The sequence below is a fragment of the Siphateles boraxobius genome, unplaced genomic scaffold (genome assembly GCF_051911475.1).
Source record: "Siphateles boraxobius isolate OS27281-9 unplaced genomic scaffold, OSU_SipBor_1 26, whole genome shotgun sequence".
Lineage (NCBI taxonomy): Eukaryota > Metazoa > Chordata > Actinopteri > Cypriniformes > Leuciscidae > Siphateles > Siphateles boraxobius.
The window spans coordinates 23,407,737-23,428,609 of NW_027508876.1; the positions used below are offsets into that span (position 1 = coordinate 23,407,737).

Below are 20,873 nucleotides of genomic sequence, written 5' to 3' on the forward strand. Positions count from 1 at the left end.
ACCTACTTTGCACAGTCTGTTAAAATCAAGTTTTGTCTCTTGGGTCCTGTAGATATTTCTGAAAGTCACAACTGATGGAGAGGCTGCACACATCAACACTGCATCTGGTAAGATTTCAGTACACTATCTCTCATTTAATCTCAGCTGTACAGTGTATACTGTGCATATGTCAAATGATGGTGCTTGTGAGTCTTTTATATTGTGATGGTGATGTCTATATTTGTGGTTGAACCCCTTAGACATCAGAATTCTGCAACAGAAATCTCTTGCAAGTCTGTATAGAGACACCGCAGTCAAAGTGAATATAGAAGAAGGTGACGACTAACTTAGTCTGTCAGGCTTATAATGCTTCTTCCTTACTTCAGCTAAAGCTGCCTTGCTAAAACAACACAGAGTTAAATGGACAAAGACATGCCGCTAAACAGTATGCTAATAGTGCACATGGTACAGGTTAACTCTTTGATGCATGGAGTGATTTCTTTTGACTCTTATAATTCTTAATGAGTTATTAATGGTTATATATTTTATTTGACTGAATACATTGTATGATATATGATGAAATTATCTATTGGACAGATGTGTAACTCTCAAATATTAATGTAAAATATATTATAAAAATATATTTTTTGTTGTTTAAAAATTATTTCATCAAAGGGTTAAGCTCGCTTTTTATAATTGTAGCTCTAGTTATTTTTTATAGTTAAAAATTAGTTATAGAGCAATATATCAGCCAGGCTTATTGATAAATCATCAAATGATATTTTAGCTTTTTGAAATTCTGTATAAGCAAACCCTTGTTTAATTTAATTTAATTTAATTTAATTTAATTTAATTTAATTTAATTTAATTTAATTTAATTTAATTTAATTTAATTTAATTTAATTTAATTTAATTTAATTTAATTTGAACCATCATCTTCCTTTGTACAACCTATAATAATAATGTACATTTTTTTTATTACATTTTGTCTATATGCTGTTCTCTAGATATCTGTATCAGCCTTTGGAAAACCTGTATTAGTTGACCAAAAACAATATAAAAAACTTTGTTCTGGATTACCTTTTGACAGCGTTTAATCTTTTGTGCAGATACAGTCGGGTCTGCGTGTGCTAATGGACAGTCAAACTCTGGCTGTTCGACCAGCAAACAGTGCAGAGGATCCCCACAGGTGAAGGGAATCTTTCTGGTCCTAAAGCAGTTTTTCGCTCTTCTCATTAAGAGGTTCCATCACTCCACACGCTCAGGGAAAGACTTCCTTGCCCAGGTCAGAATAGCATCATTGCTTTGTAAACATTTAGCTTTGTAACAACAGTGATGAAGTCCATATATAGGTTATATAAGATTCATTTTTTTAATGTAATTTATGTTGAAATGACTTAAACATATAAGTTGATTGTACTTGTAAATTTAAGGCAGCAACTTTTTTTTTACAGTGTTGATATTCTCTTCTTCAGATTGTTTTGCCCGCCAGTTTTGTCCTGGTTTCCCTGATGTTCACGCTGATTGTTCCTCCATTCGGAGAATATCCCAGTCTTACTCTAAGCCCATGGATGTACGGCCGACAGTTCACCTTCTTCAGGTACATTTACGATGGAACACGATTAGTTCATTTATCCAATGTAACGTTACCTGAGAAGTTAAAAACCGCGTTTTTAATGTCTGTTTCCAGTAATGAAGAGATGCAAAACCGAGATATGAGGTATTTTGGCGAGGTTCTTCTAAACAGACCTGGATTTGGCACTCGCTGTATGGTGGATGAACCTCTACAGTACGTGTACATTATATGGATGAATATCCAGAGGATTTTGTCCTATACTTACTGTGACCATTTATGTTTCCCACAGAGACTATCCATGTAATAACATAACCACAGAGTGGGAGATGCCCCTGGTGAATCCGACACTCATTGAGATGCTGGATAACTCTGACTGGACAGACACCAGTCCCTCTCCCAGCTGCCAGTGCAGCACCCCTAAAATACTCACCATGTTACCTGTGTGTCCAAAAGGTGCAGGGGGTCTTCCTCCTCCCCAGGTCTGTCTCTCGACTATAGGTATGACACTGCAAATTCCTTAAAATGTTGTATAATGATGTGATTCCTGCATTTCAGAGGATTCAATCCACTGGTGACATGTTGATGGATCTGACTGGAAGGAACATCTCTGATTATTTGGTGAAGACTTACCCAAACTTAATACGGACAAGGTATTGTGGCCAATTTATGACAAATTGTTCATTAAATAGTTCATTTGTTTCCAGGTATTCATCTCATTTGTGTTTTTGTTTTCAGCCTGAAGAGCAAGTACTGGGTGAATGAACAAAGGTATTGGTGTCTTAAACATGCAGTAGAAAATACACCGACTCCCTCTTGTGGACACTTAGAGAACACATTATGCGTTCAATGATCTAAATGTGTGGAAGAATTGAAGAATGCGGTATCTTTCCTTCAGGTATGGTGGCATTTCTGTCGGAGGGCGACTTCCTGTTCTCGACGTGGATCCTAAAAGCATCCAGAATGCAGTTGCTCAGATAGGACGTCTGCTAAATGTCACAGGGGTAAATGTTTCATATTGTTTTCATTGTGAATTCGATGCAATCATATTTATAAAAAAAAACAACCCAAGTTGTAAATAAAAATTATGATTAAAAAATGATTTATTTTTTTAAATTATATATATTTTTATTATATATATTTAATTTATTCATTTTGTTTTCTACAGTGGCTTTAAAATGTAAGGGTACACTGTAAATAAAGTCTATTTATTTAGTCTATTTATAAACAAAATATTACTTTAATTTGACAAAACCTACGTTTTAAATGGTAAAACAATAGATATATTGAAAAAACTTATTTAGACACCTCTTGGTTGTCAAAGGTTTCTATTTTTATAAACTGTTTTTGTTTTTAATATATTAACATTTTATAGTTTTAATTTGGCTTAAGTATCAATTTGTGATCATTTACAGGGCAGATACTCAAAGCTTGCTCTGCAGGAGTTTGGTACTTTCTTGAGGTATATGGAGACTGAAAACAATGTCAAGGTGAGATTTCTGTCAGCTTCACTTCCTGTCACAGTCTACTGAGCTCGTCCCATTCAAGATAAATAACCCATTTGTTATCTCCTCTAGGTGTGGTTCAATAACAAAGGCTGGCACGCTATGGTGGCCTTCATGAACGTGGCGAATAACGCCATCCTTCGAGCCAACCTGCCTCCTGGTGTCAATTTAAATGAGTACGGCATCACAGCCATCAATCATCCACTAAACCTGACCAAGGAACAGCTGTCGGAGGTCACAGTGTGAGTGTAATGCTCACAGAACATCACAAAGTTGTTTTACTTGCAAATCAGTCTTGGTTAAGTATGTAAAATGTCTGTGTATGTAAGTATTGTTTACTTATTCTTTCTCTCAGACTGACCACATCAGTGGATGCAGTGGTTGCCATCTGCGTGATCTTCGCCATGTCCTTCGTACCGGCCAGTTTTGTGCTGTATCTGATCCAGGAGAGAGTGACGCAGGCTAAACACCTGCAGTTTGTGAGTGGGGTCAGTCCTATTGTGTACTGGACTGCTAACTTCTTCTGGGACATGGTGAGTATGAAGACAGCACATCTTACCATAACTTGGCAACTTGTTTACTGCACCCCCCCCCCCCCCCCCAAAAAAAACAAACAAAACAAACAAACAACAAAACAAAATTAGTTAGCAATGTATTTTTAGATTTCATTGAATTAAACTATTTTATTTAAATCAATTTATTTATTTTGTTTGTACAAAAAGACAAACTGGAAATTATATCCAGTGCCATAAATGTCTAAATACCGGTACACTTTTGCTAAAAAATAGATTATGCCATATGCTGCAAAACATTATTTATTGGTTTGGTAATCTTACTTACGCTTTCAGACTATCGCAAATCATTTTTGCAATTTCAATTGTTAGCCAGCTAGAAAACATTATCTTGACAAATCAGTGCAATTTGCAACTACGTCCTTATTGCTGAGCCCTGTAAGTTAAATACTAATAAACTATATGTTGTTTTGACCATTAAGTGTCTTTATAGTGTATAATAAATATAGAAGCGTATTTATTCTATTGTCTTATTTACTCTAAAATGGTCTTAGAATTCAGTTTTACTGTTGTCCTGTCGTTTCAGATAAACTATGCCGTCAGTGCGGCAATGGTTGTGGGGATTTTTATTGCATTTGATAAAAAATGCTATACCTCGCCTGGCAACTTACAAGCCCTGATAGCTCTACTGATGCTTTATGGGTAATGTCTTCTTTCATTGATCCTTTAACATTTCTTTTAGCAGAACAGCCATTCTAGGTATATTTAGGTGTGTCTTATTATATTTGTGTGTTGAAATCAAGAAGTTCTCCGTGTAAAAAGGTCACCCTCAGTACCTTTAACACGCGGTCTGAGAGATGAAGGGTCATGAGTAGACCCAACTGAAAGCTTTGAAAGGTGATTTGTCAATGTTTTATTTATGTTGCCATATCCCAGTATGTTAATTTGGCCCTTGATCACATCAACACAGGCAGTGCAATTGAAAGCCAAATGTCTCTCAGACTCTCCTCTGCTCAATGAATCTTCTAGTGTGAAACCAATCCAGACACCCCAGCACAAACCCCTTACTCCGAAGACAAAATCTTGTTTCTGATTAATGAAGCATATCGTGACAGAATTAGAATGATTCATGCATTCAAAGGAATACGTGGAAATTGTTTCTGAAGATAATAATGTTTGTATTAATGCTGATTTGTATTTCTTTAGTCTCCATAAATCTGACCTGTATGTATGAATATTTTAAAATATACTAATCTGTCTTTTTTCTCGTCTGTGAAATAGTTGGTCAGTGACTCCCATGATGTATCCAATGTCATATGTGTTTAACGTGCCCAGCACAGCGTACGTCTCTCTGTCCTGTATCAACCTCTTCATTGGCATCAACAGCAGTGCCATCACGTTTATCTTAGACCTGTTCGACAGTACAGAGGTGAAACATCCCACCCTTCAAATTATTTTAGTCTAAAATGATACAATTTATTAGCTTTTAAACAACCCTCCAATTTCAATTTCATTACAATTTTAATCAGACTAAATGCATTAGTCATTTAGGCCGAAAGTTCAAGTGTTAAGTTAAAGTTCATTTCATCCTCAATCTGTCTCTATTTGCATAGGCTCTGTATAAGTGTAACCAGGTGCTGAAGAAAGCTCTACTTGTCTTTCCTCACTTCTGTTTGGGCCGTGGGCTCATTGACATGGCAATGAACCAAGCCGTGATGGACGTGTATGCACGCTTTGGTGAGTCCTGCTCCTTTCCCCACCTTGCATTTCAATCGGTCGTATTGAGGTTGCAGCAAGCAACCCTAGCCTGGCCCCTGGCAGGGTTTGGAATCTGTGATCTGACCTCCATAAGAGTCACTGAGCTTCAATCTATATGTCAACATGATGGAAATACAACACCGTACATTTGCCAACCGTGTCTTCATTGAAAATTCACATTGCATCTGATGGCTATTCAAAGCTACAATTGTTTTAGATTGCCAAAATGGAAAAGACTCAAGCCGCCTTTCCACTGTCTTCGACAAACGACAAGCGAGAGTCCGGAAGTCTTTCTTTTTTAATGGAGAGTAGTACTGGAGCGGAATTTTCGGATCCGATTTGAGCTTCGGGTGCGTTGAAATATTTGAACTTCTGCCAAGTTCAATTTTTTTTATTTTACCTTGGTGAATAAGCGGAGAGTAACGGTTGCTTCACGACCAATTTGAAAGTTCCATGCGACTGCCGCTAGGAGCAAAATGCGACTTGCATGCAAATATCAGAGATAGTGGAATCACCCAGAATACTATAGAAGCCATTTTGCAACACCCTAACTACCACACAGAATTTCCTGTGGACACCCTGGCAACAACTAAGAACACTCTAAGACCACTAAGAACACTCAAGGATCCGCATCGCAGCATACCAGGCACCTAGAACACCCTAGCAACAGCATAGCAATGCCCTAGAAATCAGCCTTAAAACCCTAGAAACCACCTGGCAACACCCTAGAAACAACCCAGAACACACTTGCAACACCCTGGCAACCACCCAGAACACTATAGCAACTGCATAACAACGCACTAGCAACCACCCAGAACACCCTAACAACCGCATAGCAACACTTAACTACATGTATAGAGTTCTTATAATTCATACTGAACATGTACATTTTGGTGACACTTCGTGTGAGGTTCATGTACTGTACATCGCATGTACGTCTCAGGTGAGGACTTCAGTCTGGATCCCTTCAGCTGGGACTTTGTGGGAAAGAATGTGACGTTCATGGCAGTAGAGGGGTTCGTCTATTTCATCCTGAATGTTCTGATACAGTACAGATTCTTCCTGGATCACTGGTAAGAAGAAATACATTCAGCCTTGAGTAGATCCAGTGGTTTCCATAAATAAATAAGCTGTCTCTTTCAACAGGATGTCAGATTTCAAGAAGCCACCAGTAACGGATGAAGATGTGGATGTGGCCAAGGAGAGAGAGAGGATTTACAAAGGAGGAAGCCCTAGCGATATCCTCCAGATAAAAGACCTATCAAAGGCTAGTCTGTCCACCTTACAGTGGTGCATGATGGGCATTGCTTCACACAACAGAGATCATGAATGCATTTTCTCTTTACAGACATACATGGGAACGATCAGGCCAGCAGTGGACAGGATATGTGTAGGAGTGTCACCAGGAGAGGTAATAAATGGATGGATTTGGTCTTTGTGTTGTAAGCTCCATGAGCTTTGCGTGAACTGTTTTCCCCCCACAGTGCTTTGGACTTCTGGGTGTGAATGGTGCTGGGAAAACTACCACATTCAAAATGCTGACAGGAGACATAGATGTCACTTCAGGGGAAGCTGCTGTGACTGGTTACAGGTTTGTTTAACTAGCTAATTGTAAAAGTATATTTCTGACTGCTAACACAATACAAATATGGCTAGGATGGTGAACGTGATTTCACCAAGTACAACATGTTTCTGGATGAACATCTTTGTTGATCCTGGAACAATATTCCAAACAACCAATCAGATTTAAGGTTTACAGTTTATGTCAAGTTTAGGATTACAATTAGGGTTAGGTGCTTCTACATCAGTGTTATTCACCTATCATTTCAATCTGATTTTAGGGATAAGTTATGGGTATGTTAACATGTTAATCCAGGAACGTGTCTTACAAATTTTTTTTTTTTTTTGCAACAATAACTATTTTTACACCAGTAACCACCTAGAACACCCTAGCAACACCGAATAGGACTTTTTAGGAAAGCAGTTTGAAAACAATTATTTTTACTATTTTGTTGGGTGCTGCTAGTGAAGTTTGAAAATTACACATTTTCCTCAACAAACTCATTTAGATTTTGTTCATCAATTTGATTTCTTATGTTGCTCCAGCATTCTGACCAACATCCTGGATGTGCACCAGAACATGGGCTACTGCCCTCAGTTTGATGCCATCGATGATCTTCTAACTGGAAGAGAACACCTGCACTTATACGCTCGACTCAGAGGAGTCCCGGAATCCGAGATCAGCAGAGTGAGACGATATTCCATTTTCTTATCTCTTCTTATTTATTTCTCTCTGGGGATTTCTGTCAGAGACTTCTATCTTCCTTTGATGCAGGTGGCTGAATGGGGAATTCAGAAATTGGGTTTATTTGAGTATGCAGGCTGCAGTGCCGGCACATACAGCGGTGGAAACAAGCGTAAACTCTCAACAGCTATCGCTATGATTGGCTGTCCAGCTCTTCTGCTCCTGGTTAGAGCATTTCTGTGTGAATTATCTCAGAATATGATAAGCTTTGTTACTAACATGTTGTTTTTCCTGTGCCAGGACGAGCCAACCACAGGGATGGATCCTCACTCTCGCAGGTTCCTCTGGAACTCCATCATGAGCGTGATTCAGGGCGGCAGGGCGGTGGTCCTTACCTCACACAGGCAAGAACACGACAAAGCACATGCATAATATAGTGCTAATTATAAATACTATAGGTATAGGCAATAATAATGTCATAGCCTACTTTTTACAATTCTCCAGTATGGAGGAATGTGAAGCTCTCTGCACACGACTGGCCATCATGGTGAACGGAACGTTCAAGTGTCTTGGAACAATCCAGCACCTCAAATACAAGTAAGATCACAAATTTTATTCACATGAAAATTTTCAGTTACACACTTTCTGCAGTCTCATAGCTTTCTGTTTGCATTGCTATTCGGTGAAACATTTCTTATAATCATTTTCCTGCAGATTTGGTGATGGATACGTGGTCACCATGAAAATCAGAGCGGCCAAAACAGGCACAGTCCCAGATCTGAACCCGGCTGAAGCATTCATGGAGAGCACATTTCCAGGCTGCATTCAGAGGGAGAAACACTATAATACTCTACAGTACGAGATCGATTCTTACTCTCTGGCCAAAATCTTCCAGCTCGTCTTAGCCAACAAGGAAATGCTGAATATCGAAGATTACTCGGTTTCCCAAACAACGCTGGACCAGGTATTTCATATGATACTGTTGGCCTAGATAAACCTTTACCATTTCAATTTTAAATGAAATGACAACTAGTAAAAATATTTGACAGTATATCCTTATGTTAGACATTTAACTTAGAAAAATGTATGATTCCCTTTATGTAGTCCAAAACAGGGAGATCTATTATCAGTTTATGCGCTCTCCTACTTCTGAGACATGATGTGTCAAACTAGAGAAGCGCAGAATAGAACAGTCCAGTTCAGGGTCAGAAGATTGCAACAAGCATTCATCCATCTTGTGACCGCCACCATTTGTTCCCATACCTGAATGTGACAAATGCACTGGAACAAGGGCATTTTGGCTCCTCATGTAGTCTTGCTCTCTATGTTTCACTCCCTGTAGGTGTTTGTGAATTTCGCCAAGCACCAATCCGGAGAAGATGATACCATTGTGTTGCACCCGAGGGCAGCCGGTGCCCGGCGGGACATGAGAGTCTTTCCAGTGAAAATGAAAGCCTGAAAGCTTGAAGAGGGTCATCTGAGCAGGTCAATTGGAGTCATCTTGCAGGGTCGCACAAAAGAGTCATTAAAGAAAAGGAGATGTTTTTTTCTTCTTTACAAAACACTCAGTTTGAGACTTTTGATAGTTTACGCCGTAACAGCTTTCCGCACCTTTTTTGATTGGCCTTTTTTTTTATATAGAAATGCATCGGAAAAATACAACAAAATACAGACAGAACTGTACTGAGTTAGTCTTATGAATACTGTAGCACTTTATTATCAAAAGTGATATCTATTATTAATATCACTTTTTTTTTTACAAAGAATTTTGTTTTAAAAACAAATCAAATGATGCAATAGATTTTATTGCAAAGGCTATTGCTATTGAAATGCATATTGCATTGTGACACATTGCAAGTCACAGCTTTTTTTTTTGCCAAGTTAGAAAAGAGTAGCATACAAACAGTTGCTGTAAATGGACTAAATAATATATGTTTAGTTTTGTAATTTTTTTACTAGATATAACTGGAAAAGCAGGGAATTATAGAAAGTTGATTTTCTTTTTCCTTTTGTAAAAATTCACCAAAATAATACTATTAAAAGGGTATGTGGTCACTCACTTTGAACCTTGTCAAGAATTAATCAGTAAAACATAACTATTTTCAATACAATCCAGACATATTTGTTTAATGGTGTGACATTTCTCATATAAATATAGTTTTGAATTCCCTTATATAGCTCAGTGTTGCCCTGTGTTTAAGAAAAAAACAATTTTCATTCATGCTGAAGTAGTTGGTTTAAAGAGGTAGAGTTCTGTATATTGCACATGGATGATTGGTGTAATGATTTAACCAACAAAAATTCCCACAAATCTGCTAATTTCAAATCCCAAGTGGTATACCATTGTAAGTGCAGCAATGTGCGACTTCATCTTGCACGATAACCATGAGATATTTTTGAAAAGAGTTTTAATCTAACTTTCACAATCCTGTCCAGAGGGTGTCATAAATCAGCTTCATTTACATGCAGCTGTTCAGATGTCTCAGCCAAAATCATAATATCTCTGCATTTTGACCTGAAGTTGGTATATGTGAATGTCAGAGGATGAAGGGTAGGATTGGCATGCGGAGGTTTGGGTAGTCCTTAAACTCTTTGGTGTAAATTTTGTGTTTTCCTTTTGCCCAGATGGTCATTTGAATGAACCCTACAAGTGTGAAGAGAGCCACTAAAAAAAAAAAAAGTAGCTCAGTGTATATTAGATATATCATAATCACAAAGCTGACAGCTGTTTGATTACAGTTACTCACCTGGAACGCACTGGGTCATGATGGACAGGCCCACCCAAACACCTACCTGATGGAAAATTTAACCAAAGATGTGATGGGTCAGGCAAAGGTAGTAGAAATTGAGTTATGAAGATATAAATATTTTGCTGTTACCTCATATGTGTAGTTGGGGCATGATACAAAGAAAAAGAGCCATGTAAAAGGGTTTTTGGATGGATGTGGGAACCTCCGACATTTTGTACCTTTAAAAAATAAATAAAAAAATAGGATCATACATGGGGTCATAATCTGCAAAGTAGTCGAAATTTGACATATGCACTCACCTTCACATTTTAAACTGTTCAATGACCAGTGGATGGAGAAATTACCTGCCTCACATAACTGAAACACAAACAATACACATCATGTTTGTTAATTTAGCCTTAATAAAAAATGTGACCCAAAAATCTGAGATCACTAATGAAAATACTTTTGTTTCGATTTATATATTCGACTTTTAAAGTGGTACCAGACTTTTTTGGATCACACTGTAACCTATGTGGTGTTTATTAAACCAGAAACATCACGTACCACAAAGATAATTAGTGCATAATTGACCTGTGTCTCTCCGTATGCTGTAAAACATAAAGGTATGTTTAATGTATCAAACTGAAGAAACTATTAAATACTATTATCTCTTCTGGTACTCACATGGTGGTGTGTAGAGAGGATGATTGATGTAGTAAGCTAACCATGCTGCAAAACCCCAGTAATATGCACAATTCTGTGAATTCAGAGAATCACCAATCAACAGAGGATTCGACATAATCATAATTGTATTGTTTAAATTGTAAAATTGCTCAGCAAATGTCTGAACTGTATTCAATGATCATTTTACCGTGTCTGAAGTAAACAAGGGTGACAAATTACTTTTCAAGACTAGTTTTTATTTGTTACAGTAGCAAACCAGACTAGTGTGACCAAACACTCACCCTTACGATGGCTCTAAGAGGCATCGTGCCTTGAGAAAACCGATGCACAAATATTATTTCAATTAGCCTCTTGATATAGTGAAAGGAGTGACAAGCACAAGCCAAACTAAAGAGAAAATTAAAATTGTTTTATTTACTCATGGCTTTCAAAATCCATATGACTTTATTTCATCAATGGAGAACAAAAGGTGTTTTTTGTTTCACCTGACCACAGTATGAGAGCTCGAGGTGAAGGCGTAATTGTCGCTATAGATGTACGGGACACGGACATAGAAGAGGAGATATATCAGAAGGGGACCAATGTACTCCGCCAAAAAAACCTACAGAGCATTTATGTATTTAAAGATCATGTTTGATACTGTCAGAATTACATTTTGCAAATCTATAGCACTCTTACCAACGTCCATCCCAGTTGTGGACCAAGGTCTCTAAAATACATGGTCGTCGAGGTCCCAACAGGAAGATTCTGCAGTACATCATCATCTCTCAGTGCTTTCCCTTCTAAAAACCACAAATGCAGAACTAGATTTGATACAGCTAATGTTAAAGTTTTGGGTAAGTTTGGCTTTTGGTCTTGCTGCATCATAGCAGCTCTCAACAGATAGCACTCATCTTGCTTTCTGAAACCTGAAATATGCTGCCTTCAAAAGCACTACAGCAAGAGATCAAGGGACATCTGAGTTCAATATTTGAGAAACATCCTGTCTACTAAGTTGCCTTCATCTGGTCAGTTTTTAAAGCAACATAGATGAATAATATCCCTCAATTCAATGTGTGGCTTTAGCAATTGGTAGAAATGGAGCAGATTAAAGAATTTTTATGATTCCATTTCTACCCAAGGAATAAGCCTGAAATATTTTCTCTGTTATCTCTAAAGACAGAGGTGAGAAAAGCAAAAAGACATAATACGAATGTTTGTGGTTATAATTATGGATTATATATATATATAAACATATCCCCCCTGTAAGGATATCATCTGGACGTTTATGTTTTTGTATACATATATAAATTATGTATTATGAGTTCCTCATACTCACTGGGGTCCAGCCTTAGGGCTTGTCTGGCTGGATACCATTTGGGATCTGACAGACAGAAAAATCATACAATATTACATAGCCTACTTATCGTATATCAAATATTAAGATCTACAGCACAATGCTGTCATAAAAAGAGGCTAAGGATCATTTAATTCCTAAATAATTCAATAATGGAATAATTGATATGTAAATAGTATACATATCAAATAACATTTCTGTTTTAAACATATTACATATTACATTATTAATACCTGTCCTGCTATATAATTTTCAAATTATTGTAGTGTTCATCACGCGCTCTGGAATAGCCTACTTGATTCTGATTGGTCAATCGAGGCATTCAGCGGATATATTTTTACAGAGCATCAAGGTTTTTTAATGTCGTATATTCGATGTGAAATAAGGAGGGCATACGGAAAAATCTTTGATACGGCATTAGAACAACAGGGTGAGTAGGCTACTGAACCGCACAACCTCAGGAGTGCATTCTGTTTCTAATAATTGAAATGCCCACCATAAATTCCTTATTAAATAAACCTGGACAGGGTGATGAGGCTGAGGCGGAGCGGAGGTAAAATGTGACATACATGACAGGACAAAATTACAATAATAACCTACAATACACTGTGGGGTAAAAAAAACTTACATGACTTGTGAAACAAAATCTTAATGTCACCTATGCTTGAATGGGGATCAACCTGCATTAAAAACAAAATAAAATAATTTACCTTAACGTTTTAGCTGAGTGCAGCAATCACTGTCATTGATTGTTAGTTGTGAAATCTGCTTACCTTGTCAAGAAAACAGAGCTGTTCTTTGGTGTTTGAATCTAGAATTTCGACCTGAAAGATTAGAGTCATATTAGCTGTGTTAAAGGGATAGTTCACCCAAAAATTTAAATTAGGCAATGATTTACCCATCCTCAAGTCATCCTGGGTGTACATTGTCACAGTGTCTAGTTTGTGTTTCCCCGGGTGTCACTAGAGATCCCCGTTTTCACAGTGTCCTTCACATTATACAATTCCCAGCATTCTGTCCTTCATTTATCACTGTTCATTACACTCAGCTGTTCCCTGTAATCATTGTCCCAGCTGTTCATTGTTAGTCTTGTTAGATCTGTGTGTGTATATATTCCATGTCTGTGTCAGTATGTGTTACGTACGTGTATGTACGTGTTATGTACGTGTACATAACGTGTAACAAGTACGTGTTATGTAATGTGTTTTTGGATTGTTCTGCTGACGAAACACTGAAAAAATATCTTTCGAAGATATTTCACTATAAAAAAAAAAACACCTGATAACATTATAAGTGATACAAATTTTTTTCATGCCAATTCTATCCCTCACAGCCTCACTTTCAGTCATGGCACTCCCTCTAAATAAGGTCTATAGCTCCATGGCACAGACACTGTGTGAAGCATATTTTTTTTCTCTCCATTCAATCAACATAAATCAAGTTAATTTCGTGAAGGTCTGGCCTCAGGGTGAAGCTGTCAATCACTTCTCCCAGAATTGTATGCTTCAAAGATGCATCACATAACTGACAACTGAGAAAAGCAATCACATCTTTAGCTGTTTACATAGTTTCATATTAATAGAAAATTAGGAGTTTAAGGAATAATTTGCAACATGTCTCCCCTTGAGTGATTGCAAAAAAACGTGCTGTGAAGTGAATATCCAAATTCATTCTGACACAGCTTTTGTGTAGGCTATCGCTGAAGTGAATGAGCACCTAATGAGGGCAGCACAGTCCATATGCTGTTTATTGATCAGAGCTTATGTTTTGACAGATCTGGCCTTGTTTAGCTCATTGTATTCACTTCATCACCCCAAAACAACAATCTCTTCCATTGTCTGTTTCCGACCTGTCTGAGCTCTGAATTCCGGGGATGCATCTTTTTGCACTACGGGATATTTTTAATCTTAATTAAAAGGTGTCAGCGTTGATCTACAGAGTACTGTGAGTTGAGTGAGTCTGCTGCAATTTGCCTTGAAAGCACTACATATTGTGGAGCTCAGCAGAGCTGTCACCCTGCAACTGCTCTTATACTGGCTAGTGTAATAATCTTCTAATGGACACATAGGATTAGCCTAATGCTCAACTTAAAGTAAGAATCCCAATGGAGTGGTTGAAGTTGTTCTACAGAATTGATGTCCTTGTCTAAATTCAATAGCTAGTTTTCTAACCCCTTACACTTTCTACGGAAGGTGTTTGTTGAAAATGCAGCTAGAGTATCTCCAGTGAAAACATAATTATCATTAAAAAAAAGAGCAGTGTGTCCTTTTAAGTAAAATAAAATATATAAATATTCAATAAAGCAAACATCACTCTATTATCGCTCAGACTATCACATACATTAAATAATTGGATTCATAACTAAATTTGCTCAAATTTGATTATTTGATTCTGAAACTTTTTTTTTCATATAAAGTGTCTGGACTCTTGATATTTCAGCATACAGTATTTTCGCTCTGCCTTTAGTTTTAGAGAACTAAATGACTCACTCACCGTAATGCTCGTGTATAAAGACCAAGCAGTAAAATCGTCCTGTTTTCAATCAGGCAGAGTAATCAATAAAACCAGTCTGTGGATTTCTGAGTGCTATTGACAGGACGTCCTGCTTCTGTTATACCCATCCCCCAGTACTGTAAATACAGCAGTAATGTTGAGGAGTGTACCAGGCTCAAACATTACATTATTCTGTTCCCAGTCTGTAACCTCGATTTTGTCGTTCTCTTTGCTTACATCTTGCTGACAGTAAACAGTTCTGTACATTACATTTAAATGTTTGATTTTAAAGTTGTTTATATACAGTAGAGTGTGTGCTAATCAATAGCACAGCAGTCTCTGGTGGTGTTTTACATAGGCAGTGGCAATGCATGAGAGGGTCATTAAAACTCAGTTGACAGGCCGGTCAGTTATGTGCTAAATTATATTTACTTGTTTATGTTCAGCAAGTGTAAAATTAAAGCAAACCAGCGTGCAGCAAATTTGCTCTTACAGTATGACACCCGATTGGAGGAACTGAGGACTGATGTAAGACAAATTTTCAGCTTAAAAATGCTGTGATTGTTTTTAATTAGCCAAACATTTAAAATATTTAATCACTTTTACTGTCACTCATATTTATGATTAGATCATGGATTGTTCAAATTAATTTCATGAACAAACCCAAATATATATATATATATATATATATATATATATATATATATATATATATATTCTCCTCCTCTTTGTATTGTTTCTGTGGGAATGTACTGTATGAGGCTATTTACTCTTTAGAAACAGAAATGAATGGCCCTCGAAACCCATAGTTTAAAGTTTGTACATAAAGCATGTAATCTTGTAAATTAACTTGATGCCTTACCTCAAAAAATATTGTCCTGCTCATTCCGAGGCCCTTGTCTGACGTAATGTTCGTTCCCCCAGAGTTGGACAGGGAGCTCCGTCCTTTCCTGTGGTAATGTCAGTGTTAATTCTCCATTCTAACCCTCGTCCTTCACTCTTCATCTCCCCTCCCACACTCACCCCCTCCTACTGCCTCTGCTTTCACTGTCTTTTTTCTCTCGTCTTGCTCTTTGAAGAGCATACGTTCTTCAAACCTGTCTTGGTCTGTTATCTTGTCCTCAGTGTTTCTGTAGGCCCTCAATTTTAACCTAATGTGAATTGGTGATTTCTGATTTTAACCACCACTTTAATTAGCATTTAACCACTTATAATCAATAAGTATAATATAATCAGTTTAAGTGTTACCAAATCCAAATCCAAAACCTTACAAAAACTTAAAAATCTTATGACTTGAGTTAACACGCTTTTTACTTTAAAATGCTGTTCCTTCTGAAGGATTTGGTAATACTTAAGTAATTACACTGTAAAAGATTATATGATCAATAAGTTATGACAACATATGTTTTCGTTTGGGAAACCTGAGCTTTACTCTTTCAAGAAACTGCTGCAGACATATCTTTTTCGGCAGCACTTGATTCAGTAATACTAACACTTTCTCTTCTCTTCTATTCTATTTAAAAAAAAAAAAAAAAAAAAACTGCACTAAAATTAAACTGAGAGGGGTTATAGCACTTATGTATTGTTGTCCTACTGTTAGTATAACTGCTTCTCATTTGTAAGTCGCTTTGGATAAAAGCGTCTGCTAAATGAATAAATGTAAATGTATATATATATATCATGAACAAAGTAGACTTTAGACTTTATTCTACAGAGCTTAATATATATATATATATATATATATATATATATATATATATATATATATATATATATATATATATATATATAGATATATAGAGTCTGGTCACGTCTAGTGGCTTAGATATGGTGATTGAAGCTTCACTCTTTGTTCAAGTGGAGTGCAGAGGCAAAGGGCCCTTGGTCACAGCCTAGCAAACTCATGAGTGCAAAGCATGTATTCAGAAAGCTGCCTGCACTTCAGAGAGCTCACAAATCTGCTGTGCTGACCACAATCAGTGTCCATGCAGCATCTGCTGCCATTCTGAACAAACCTCATAACGACCACACACTGATAGATAGACAGACAGATAGATACAATCATTTTTATTCTTCAGATGTCGTGTGACATCTCTCAAGGTCAGACTGGCTCCCCTATCATGATGGGAATCCTCTATTTCTCATCTTTTCCCACATCTGTGGTTGCTCAGCCTCACAAGCAATCCCCCTCTCCGAATCTTTGACCCAGCAGCCACTGAGATGTGAAATTCAGATGAAGAGACACTCTGAATTGCCAAAGGCACTAGGGCCACTTCAGGGAAAGTGAACAGGAAGTCAGCTGACAGAAAGAGTTCCTATTCAGCGTGAGCACACAAGTACAGCACAGAGAGTGTTTATATGATAAAGGGCTGTATAACAACTTCATAAGTGTCCAACTGACAAATAGCGTGAAATGTGAAGGTATTAGTGAATTTATTCAAAACAAGGAAGGTGAGCAGGAAAATATTTTTTTATCACTGTTTGACATTAAAAGTGCTTATTAAATTTGACACTAGAGGGTGCTGTAATCTTCTTAATACATCTGTATTTTCTGTAATCCTTCAACTGTGGAGAAACAGGAACTTCAAGTCCTCCTGGGGAGTTTGGATTTATGAGGTTAAACTCTACTTACAGAAAATGAAGAACAAAGAAAGTGCATAAGGCGTGTTTTGCTTTTTAATGTTTTAATTAATTTATGAAGTCACTGTAAACTTCATCATAGGCTCTTTTATTGTAATATTACAATGCCATTATATTTTTGTGCAGGGAATTAGCATATGTTGTTGTAAATACAAAAGCCTGACAATGTCACTGCTAAATAACTATGAATATTGTGGTGCAGGTATGACATTAGCATTTTAAGTTAGAAGTTAGCATTTTAGCACTTCCGGTTCCATAATCACAAGTCGATAGATTTTTTGAGTGGGTTATTGGTTAAATGACTGAAAAAAGGTCTGTGGTTAAAGGTGCTGTAAGCGATGTCACACGTTTTTTAGGCCAACATTTTTGTCGTCACATACAGCAAACACCTCCTCACTATCCGCTAGCTGCCTGTCTCCTGAACACACTGTAAAAAAACACGGTCTCTGAAGACACCCCATGTTCCACAAATGACAACAAGAACAAACTGGGCTGACCCGCACCACGAAACATAACAAACTGTTCCAGCCAATAACCGACAAGAAGGATTTGGGGGGTTAGTGCGCAGATGAGGAGGAGGGAGAGTCTAGCTAGCCTCCATTTTGTTTGACAATACTTTGAACAAGAAGTGACGTCACCCGATATCGCTTAGAGCACTTTTAACACAAGCTCAAGATGCTTTTACATTTTATTCTATGACATAAAATACATTAGTATTACCCCACTCGTGCTAAATAGGACTACAGAGGCAGTTGAGGAGATTAAACATCACAGCGAAAAGGTACAGTGGGGCCAAAAAGTATTTAGTCAGCCACTGATTGTGCAAGTTCTCCTACTTAGAATGATGAGAGAGGTCTGTAATTTTCATCATAGGTACACTTCAACTATGAGAGACAAAAAAAATCCAGGAAATCAAATTGTAGGATTTTTAAAGAATTTTATTTGTAAATTATGGTGGAAAATAAGTATTTGGTCAATAACAAAAGTTCAACTCAATACTTTGTAACATAACCTTTGTTGGCAATGACAGAGGTCAAACGTTTCCTGTAAGTTTTCACCTGGTTTGCACACACTGTAGCTGGTATTTTGGCCCATTCCTCCATGCAGATCTCCTCTAGAGCAGTGATGTTTCGGGACTGTCGCTGGGCAACACAGATTTTCAACTCCCTCCACAAATTTTCTATGGAGTTGAGGTCTGGAGACTGGCTAGGCCCCTCCAGGACCTTGAAATGCTTTTTACGGAGCCACTCCTTCGTTGCCTGGGCGGTGTGTTTGGGATCATTGTCATGCTGGAAGACCCAGCCACGTTTCATCTTCAAGGCTCTCACTGATGGAAGGAGGTTTTGGCTTAAAATCTCACGATACATGGCCCCGTTCATTCTTCCCTTAAAACAGATCAGTTTTCCTGTCCCCTTTGCAGAAAAACAGCCCCAAAGCATGATGTCTCCTCTCCCATGCTTCACAGTAGGTATGGTGTTCTTGGAATGCAACTCTGCATTCTTCTTCCTGCAAACACGACGAGTTGAGTTTTTACCAAAAAGTTCTATTTTGGTTTCATCTGACCACATGATATTCTCCCAATACTCTTCTGGATCATCCATATGCTCTCTGGCAAACTTCAGATGGGCCTGGACATGTACTGGCTTAAGAAGGGGGACACGCCTGGCACTGCAGGATTTGAGTCCCTCCTGGCGTAGTGTGTTACTTATGGTAGCCTTTGTTACTTTGGTCCCAGCTCTCTGCAGGTCATTCATCAGGTCCCTCCGTGTAGTTCTGGGATTTTTGCTCACTGTTCTCATGATCATTTTGACCCCACGGGATGAGATCTTGCATGGAGCCCCAGATCGGGGGAGATTATCAATGGTCTTGTATGTCTTCCATTTTCTTACAATTCCTCCCACAGTTGATTTTTTTCACACCAAGCTGCTTGCCTATTGTAGATTCACTCTTCCCAGCCTGGTGCAGGTCTACAATTTTCTTCCTGGTGTCCTTCTACAGCTCTTGGCCATGGTTGAGTTTGGAGTGTGACTATTTGAGGCTGTGGACAGGTGTCTTTTATACAGATAACGAGTTCAAACAGGTGCCATTAATACAGGTAACGAGTGGAGGGCAGAAGAGCTTCTTAAAGAAGAAGTTACAGGTCTGTGAGAGCCAGAAATCTTGCTGGTTTGTGGGTGGCCAAATACTTATTTTCCACCATAATTTACAAATAAATTCTTTAAAAATCCTACAATGTGATTCCCTGGATTTTTTTCTCATTTTGTCTCTCATAGTTGAAGTGTAGCTATGATGAAAATTACACACCTCTCTCATCATTCTAAGTAGGAGAACTTGCACAATCAGTGGCTGACTAAATACTTTTTGGCCCCACTGTATGCTTTTGCAGCCACGTTATACTTATAATTGTGCTCTTATAAACTATGCAAACTTAAACTTTATAGGAAAATGTTTGTTTGTTTAGATAAAAACTAAAAGAGTTGTGTGAAGCTTAGTGGTGGTGACATTGAATTCGTGAGACCGTGGTGTAGTTCGTTTATAGACCTTATGCACCAGAGAAACGAGGGCGCCGCCATCTTTAGAATATTTTCTTTGAACTTCCGTTTTTGCGGTTGCTCTGGATTTTTCTATGGCATCGCTGTCCAGGAGTAATTAGCTGGTGAAGTGGATTTACTTATTGTAGAGTTAACGAAAGTTATCATGAGCATTGCAATTTTTATCATAAGCATTATAAAGCATATGTCTTAACAAATGGACCTTGGAATTTTTTTAAACGAGCCGTTCATTCATAGCTACGCAAAATCGCTGTGAAAATACAGACCGGAAGTCAAAAGACAACAAGCTCAGCGCTGAAAAGGGGCGTGGGTACATAAGGTCTATAGCATTTGGCTTTTTACTCCTGGCTACTGCATTTAGGTTTCAAAATTCATAAAAGTTGTGTTCATCTCAATGGTTCTTTTTACTGACACGTCCCCAACTCGTTACTAAGCTTCCCACTGGTATTTGCAATCTTTTCTAAATGACTTGAACATACCATACCATTAGAAAGTGGCCTTCTGAAGATATGCTGACCTAATACCTGCTATTGAATAACATTTCAGTTAACCCAGTGGCAGTTTATGTGGCTGATGCAGAACTAATTGTGAATGCATGCTAGATGGTGTAATTATAGCATCAACAGGGACTAATTGGGCCATGCTAATCAGCCAATCCCTGAACCCTTGGGTCCTTCACCTTTGAAAGAACTCTAAAGATGGCCTTCTGATGGTTTTTAGTGTTCTGCAACTTGAAAATAAACATTTAGGTCTTTAGTTGAAGGCTTAATTAATTCATTATTTAAAAAATTATTATTTCAGTCCACAGCAGTCAAGAGTTTTGCCCTTGAACCTGTAAGTCTACTCGGTCTGCATCTTAATTAT

At 37.7% G+C, this 20,873-nt stretch overlaps 2 protein-coding genes across 3 annotated transcripts in view; one reads left to right on the forward strand and one right to left on the reverse strand.

Moving 5' to 3' along the window:
- The window catches only part of abca4a (ATP-binding cassette, sub-family A (ABC1), member 4a), a 32,279-nt gene extending 22,648 nt beyond the window's left edge, over positions 1 to 9,631 (forward strand). Inside the window, exons 27-51 of one of the 2 annotated variants that reach the window (XM_077245048.1) lie at positions 53 to 107; positions 240 to 314; positions 1,089 to 1,264; positions 1,455 to 1,579; positions 1,670 to 1,768; positions 1,845 to 2,034; positions 2,111 to 2,205; positions 2,291 to 2,323; positions 2,451 to 2,556; positions 2,968 to 3,042; positions 3,130 to 3,299; positions 3,413 to 3,590; positions 4,156 to 4,271; positions 4,851 to 4,998; positions 5,183 to 5,306; positions 6,271 to 6,400; positions 6,474 to 6,594; positions 6,676 to 6,738; positions 6,812 to 6,918; positions 7,434 to 7,575; positions 7,663 to 7,797; positions 7,873 to 7,976; positions 8,077 to 8,169; positions 8,287 to 8,536; positions 8,915 to 9,631. In XM_077245048.1, coding sequence (XP_077101163.1) covers positions 53 to 107; positions 240 to 314; positions 1,089 to 1,264; positions 1,455 to 1,579; positions 1,670 to 1,768; positions 1,845 to 2,034; positions 2,111 to 2,205; positions 2,291 to 2,323; positions 2,451 to 2,556; positions 2,968 to 3,042; positions 3,130 to 3,299; positions 3,413 to 3,590; positions 4,156 to 4,271; positions 4,851 to 4,998; positions 5,183 to 5,306; positions 6,271 to 6,400; positions 6,474 to 6,594; positions 6,676 to 6,738; positions 6,812 to 6,918; positions 7,434 to 7,575; positions 7,663 to 7,797; positions 7,873 to 7,976; positions 8,077 to 8,169; positions 8,287 to 8,536; positions 8,915 to 9,031 — 3,027 coding nt within the window. In that variant the 3' untranslated portion in view covers positions 9,032 to 9,631. The remainder of the gene's footprint in view (positions 1 to 52; positions 108 to 239; positions 315 to 1,088; positions 1,265 to 1,454; positions 1,580 to 1,669; positions 1,769 to 1,844; positions 2,035 to 2,110; positions 2,206 to 2,290; positions 2,324 to 2,450; positions 2,557 to 2,967; positions 3,043 to 3,129; positions 3,300 to 3,412; positions 3,591 to 4,155; positions 4,272 to 4,850; positions 4,999 to 5,182; positions 5,307 to 6,270; positions 6,401 to 6,473; positions 6,595 to 6,675; positions 6,739 to 6,811; positions 6,919 to 7,433; positions 7,576 to 7,662; positions 7,798 to 7,872; positions 7,977 to 8,076; positions 8,170 to 8,286; positions 8,537 to 8,914) is intronic. The other variant, XM_077245049.1, reaches the window with a different exon arrangement.
- A 422-nt stretch (positions 9,632 to 10,053) lies between these two features.
- Positions 10,054 to 15,703, reverse strand: tecrl2a (trans-2,3-enoyl-CoA reductase-like 2a). The gene is made up of 13 exons (XM_077245050.1): positions 15,680 to 15,703; positions 13,098 to 13,148; positions 12,953 to 13,004; positions 12,307 to 12,351; positions 11,667 to 11,770; positions 11,474 to 11,589; positions 11,270 to 11,375; positions 10,989 to 11,061; positions 10,869 to 10,912; positions 10,622 to 10,679; positions 10,452 to 10,540; positions 10,320 to 10,365; positions 10,054 to 10,237 (listed from the first exon to the last, which is right to left on the reverse strand). The coding sequence occupies exons 1-13, from the start codon at positions 15,701 to 15,703 to the stop codon at positions 10,110 to 10,112; spliced, it is 936 nt and encodes a 311-aa protein (XP_077101165.1). The 3' UTR covers positions 10,054 to 10,109.
- Positions 15,704 to 20,873: the final 5,170 nt, after the last annotated feature.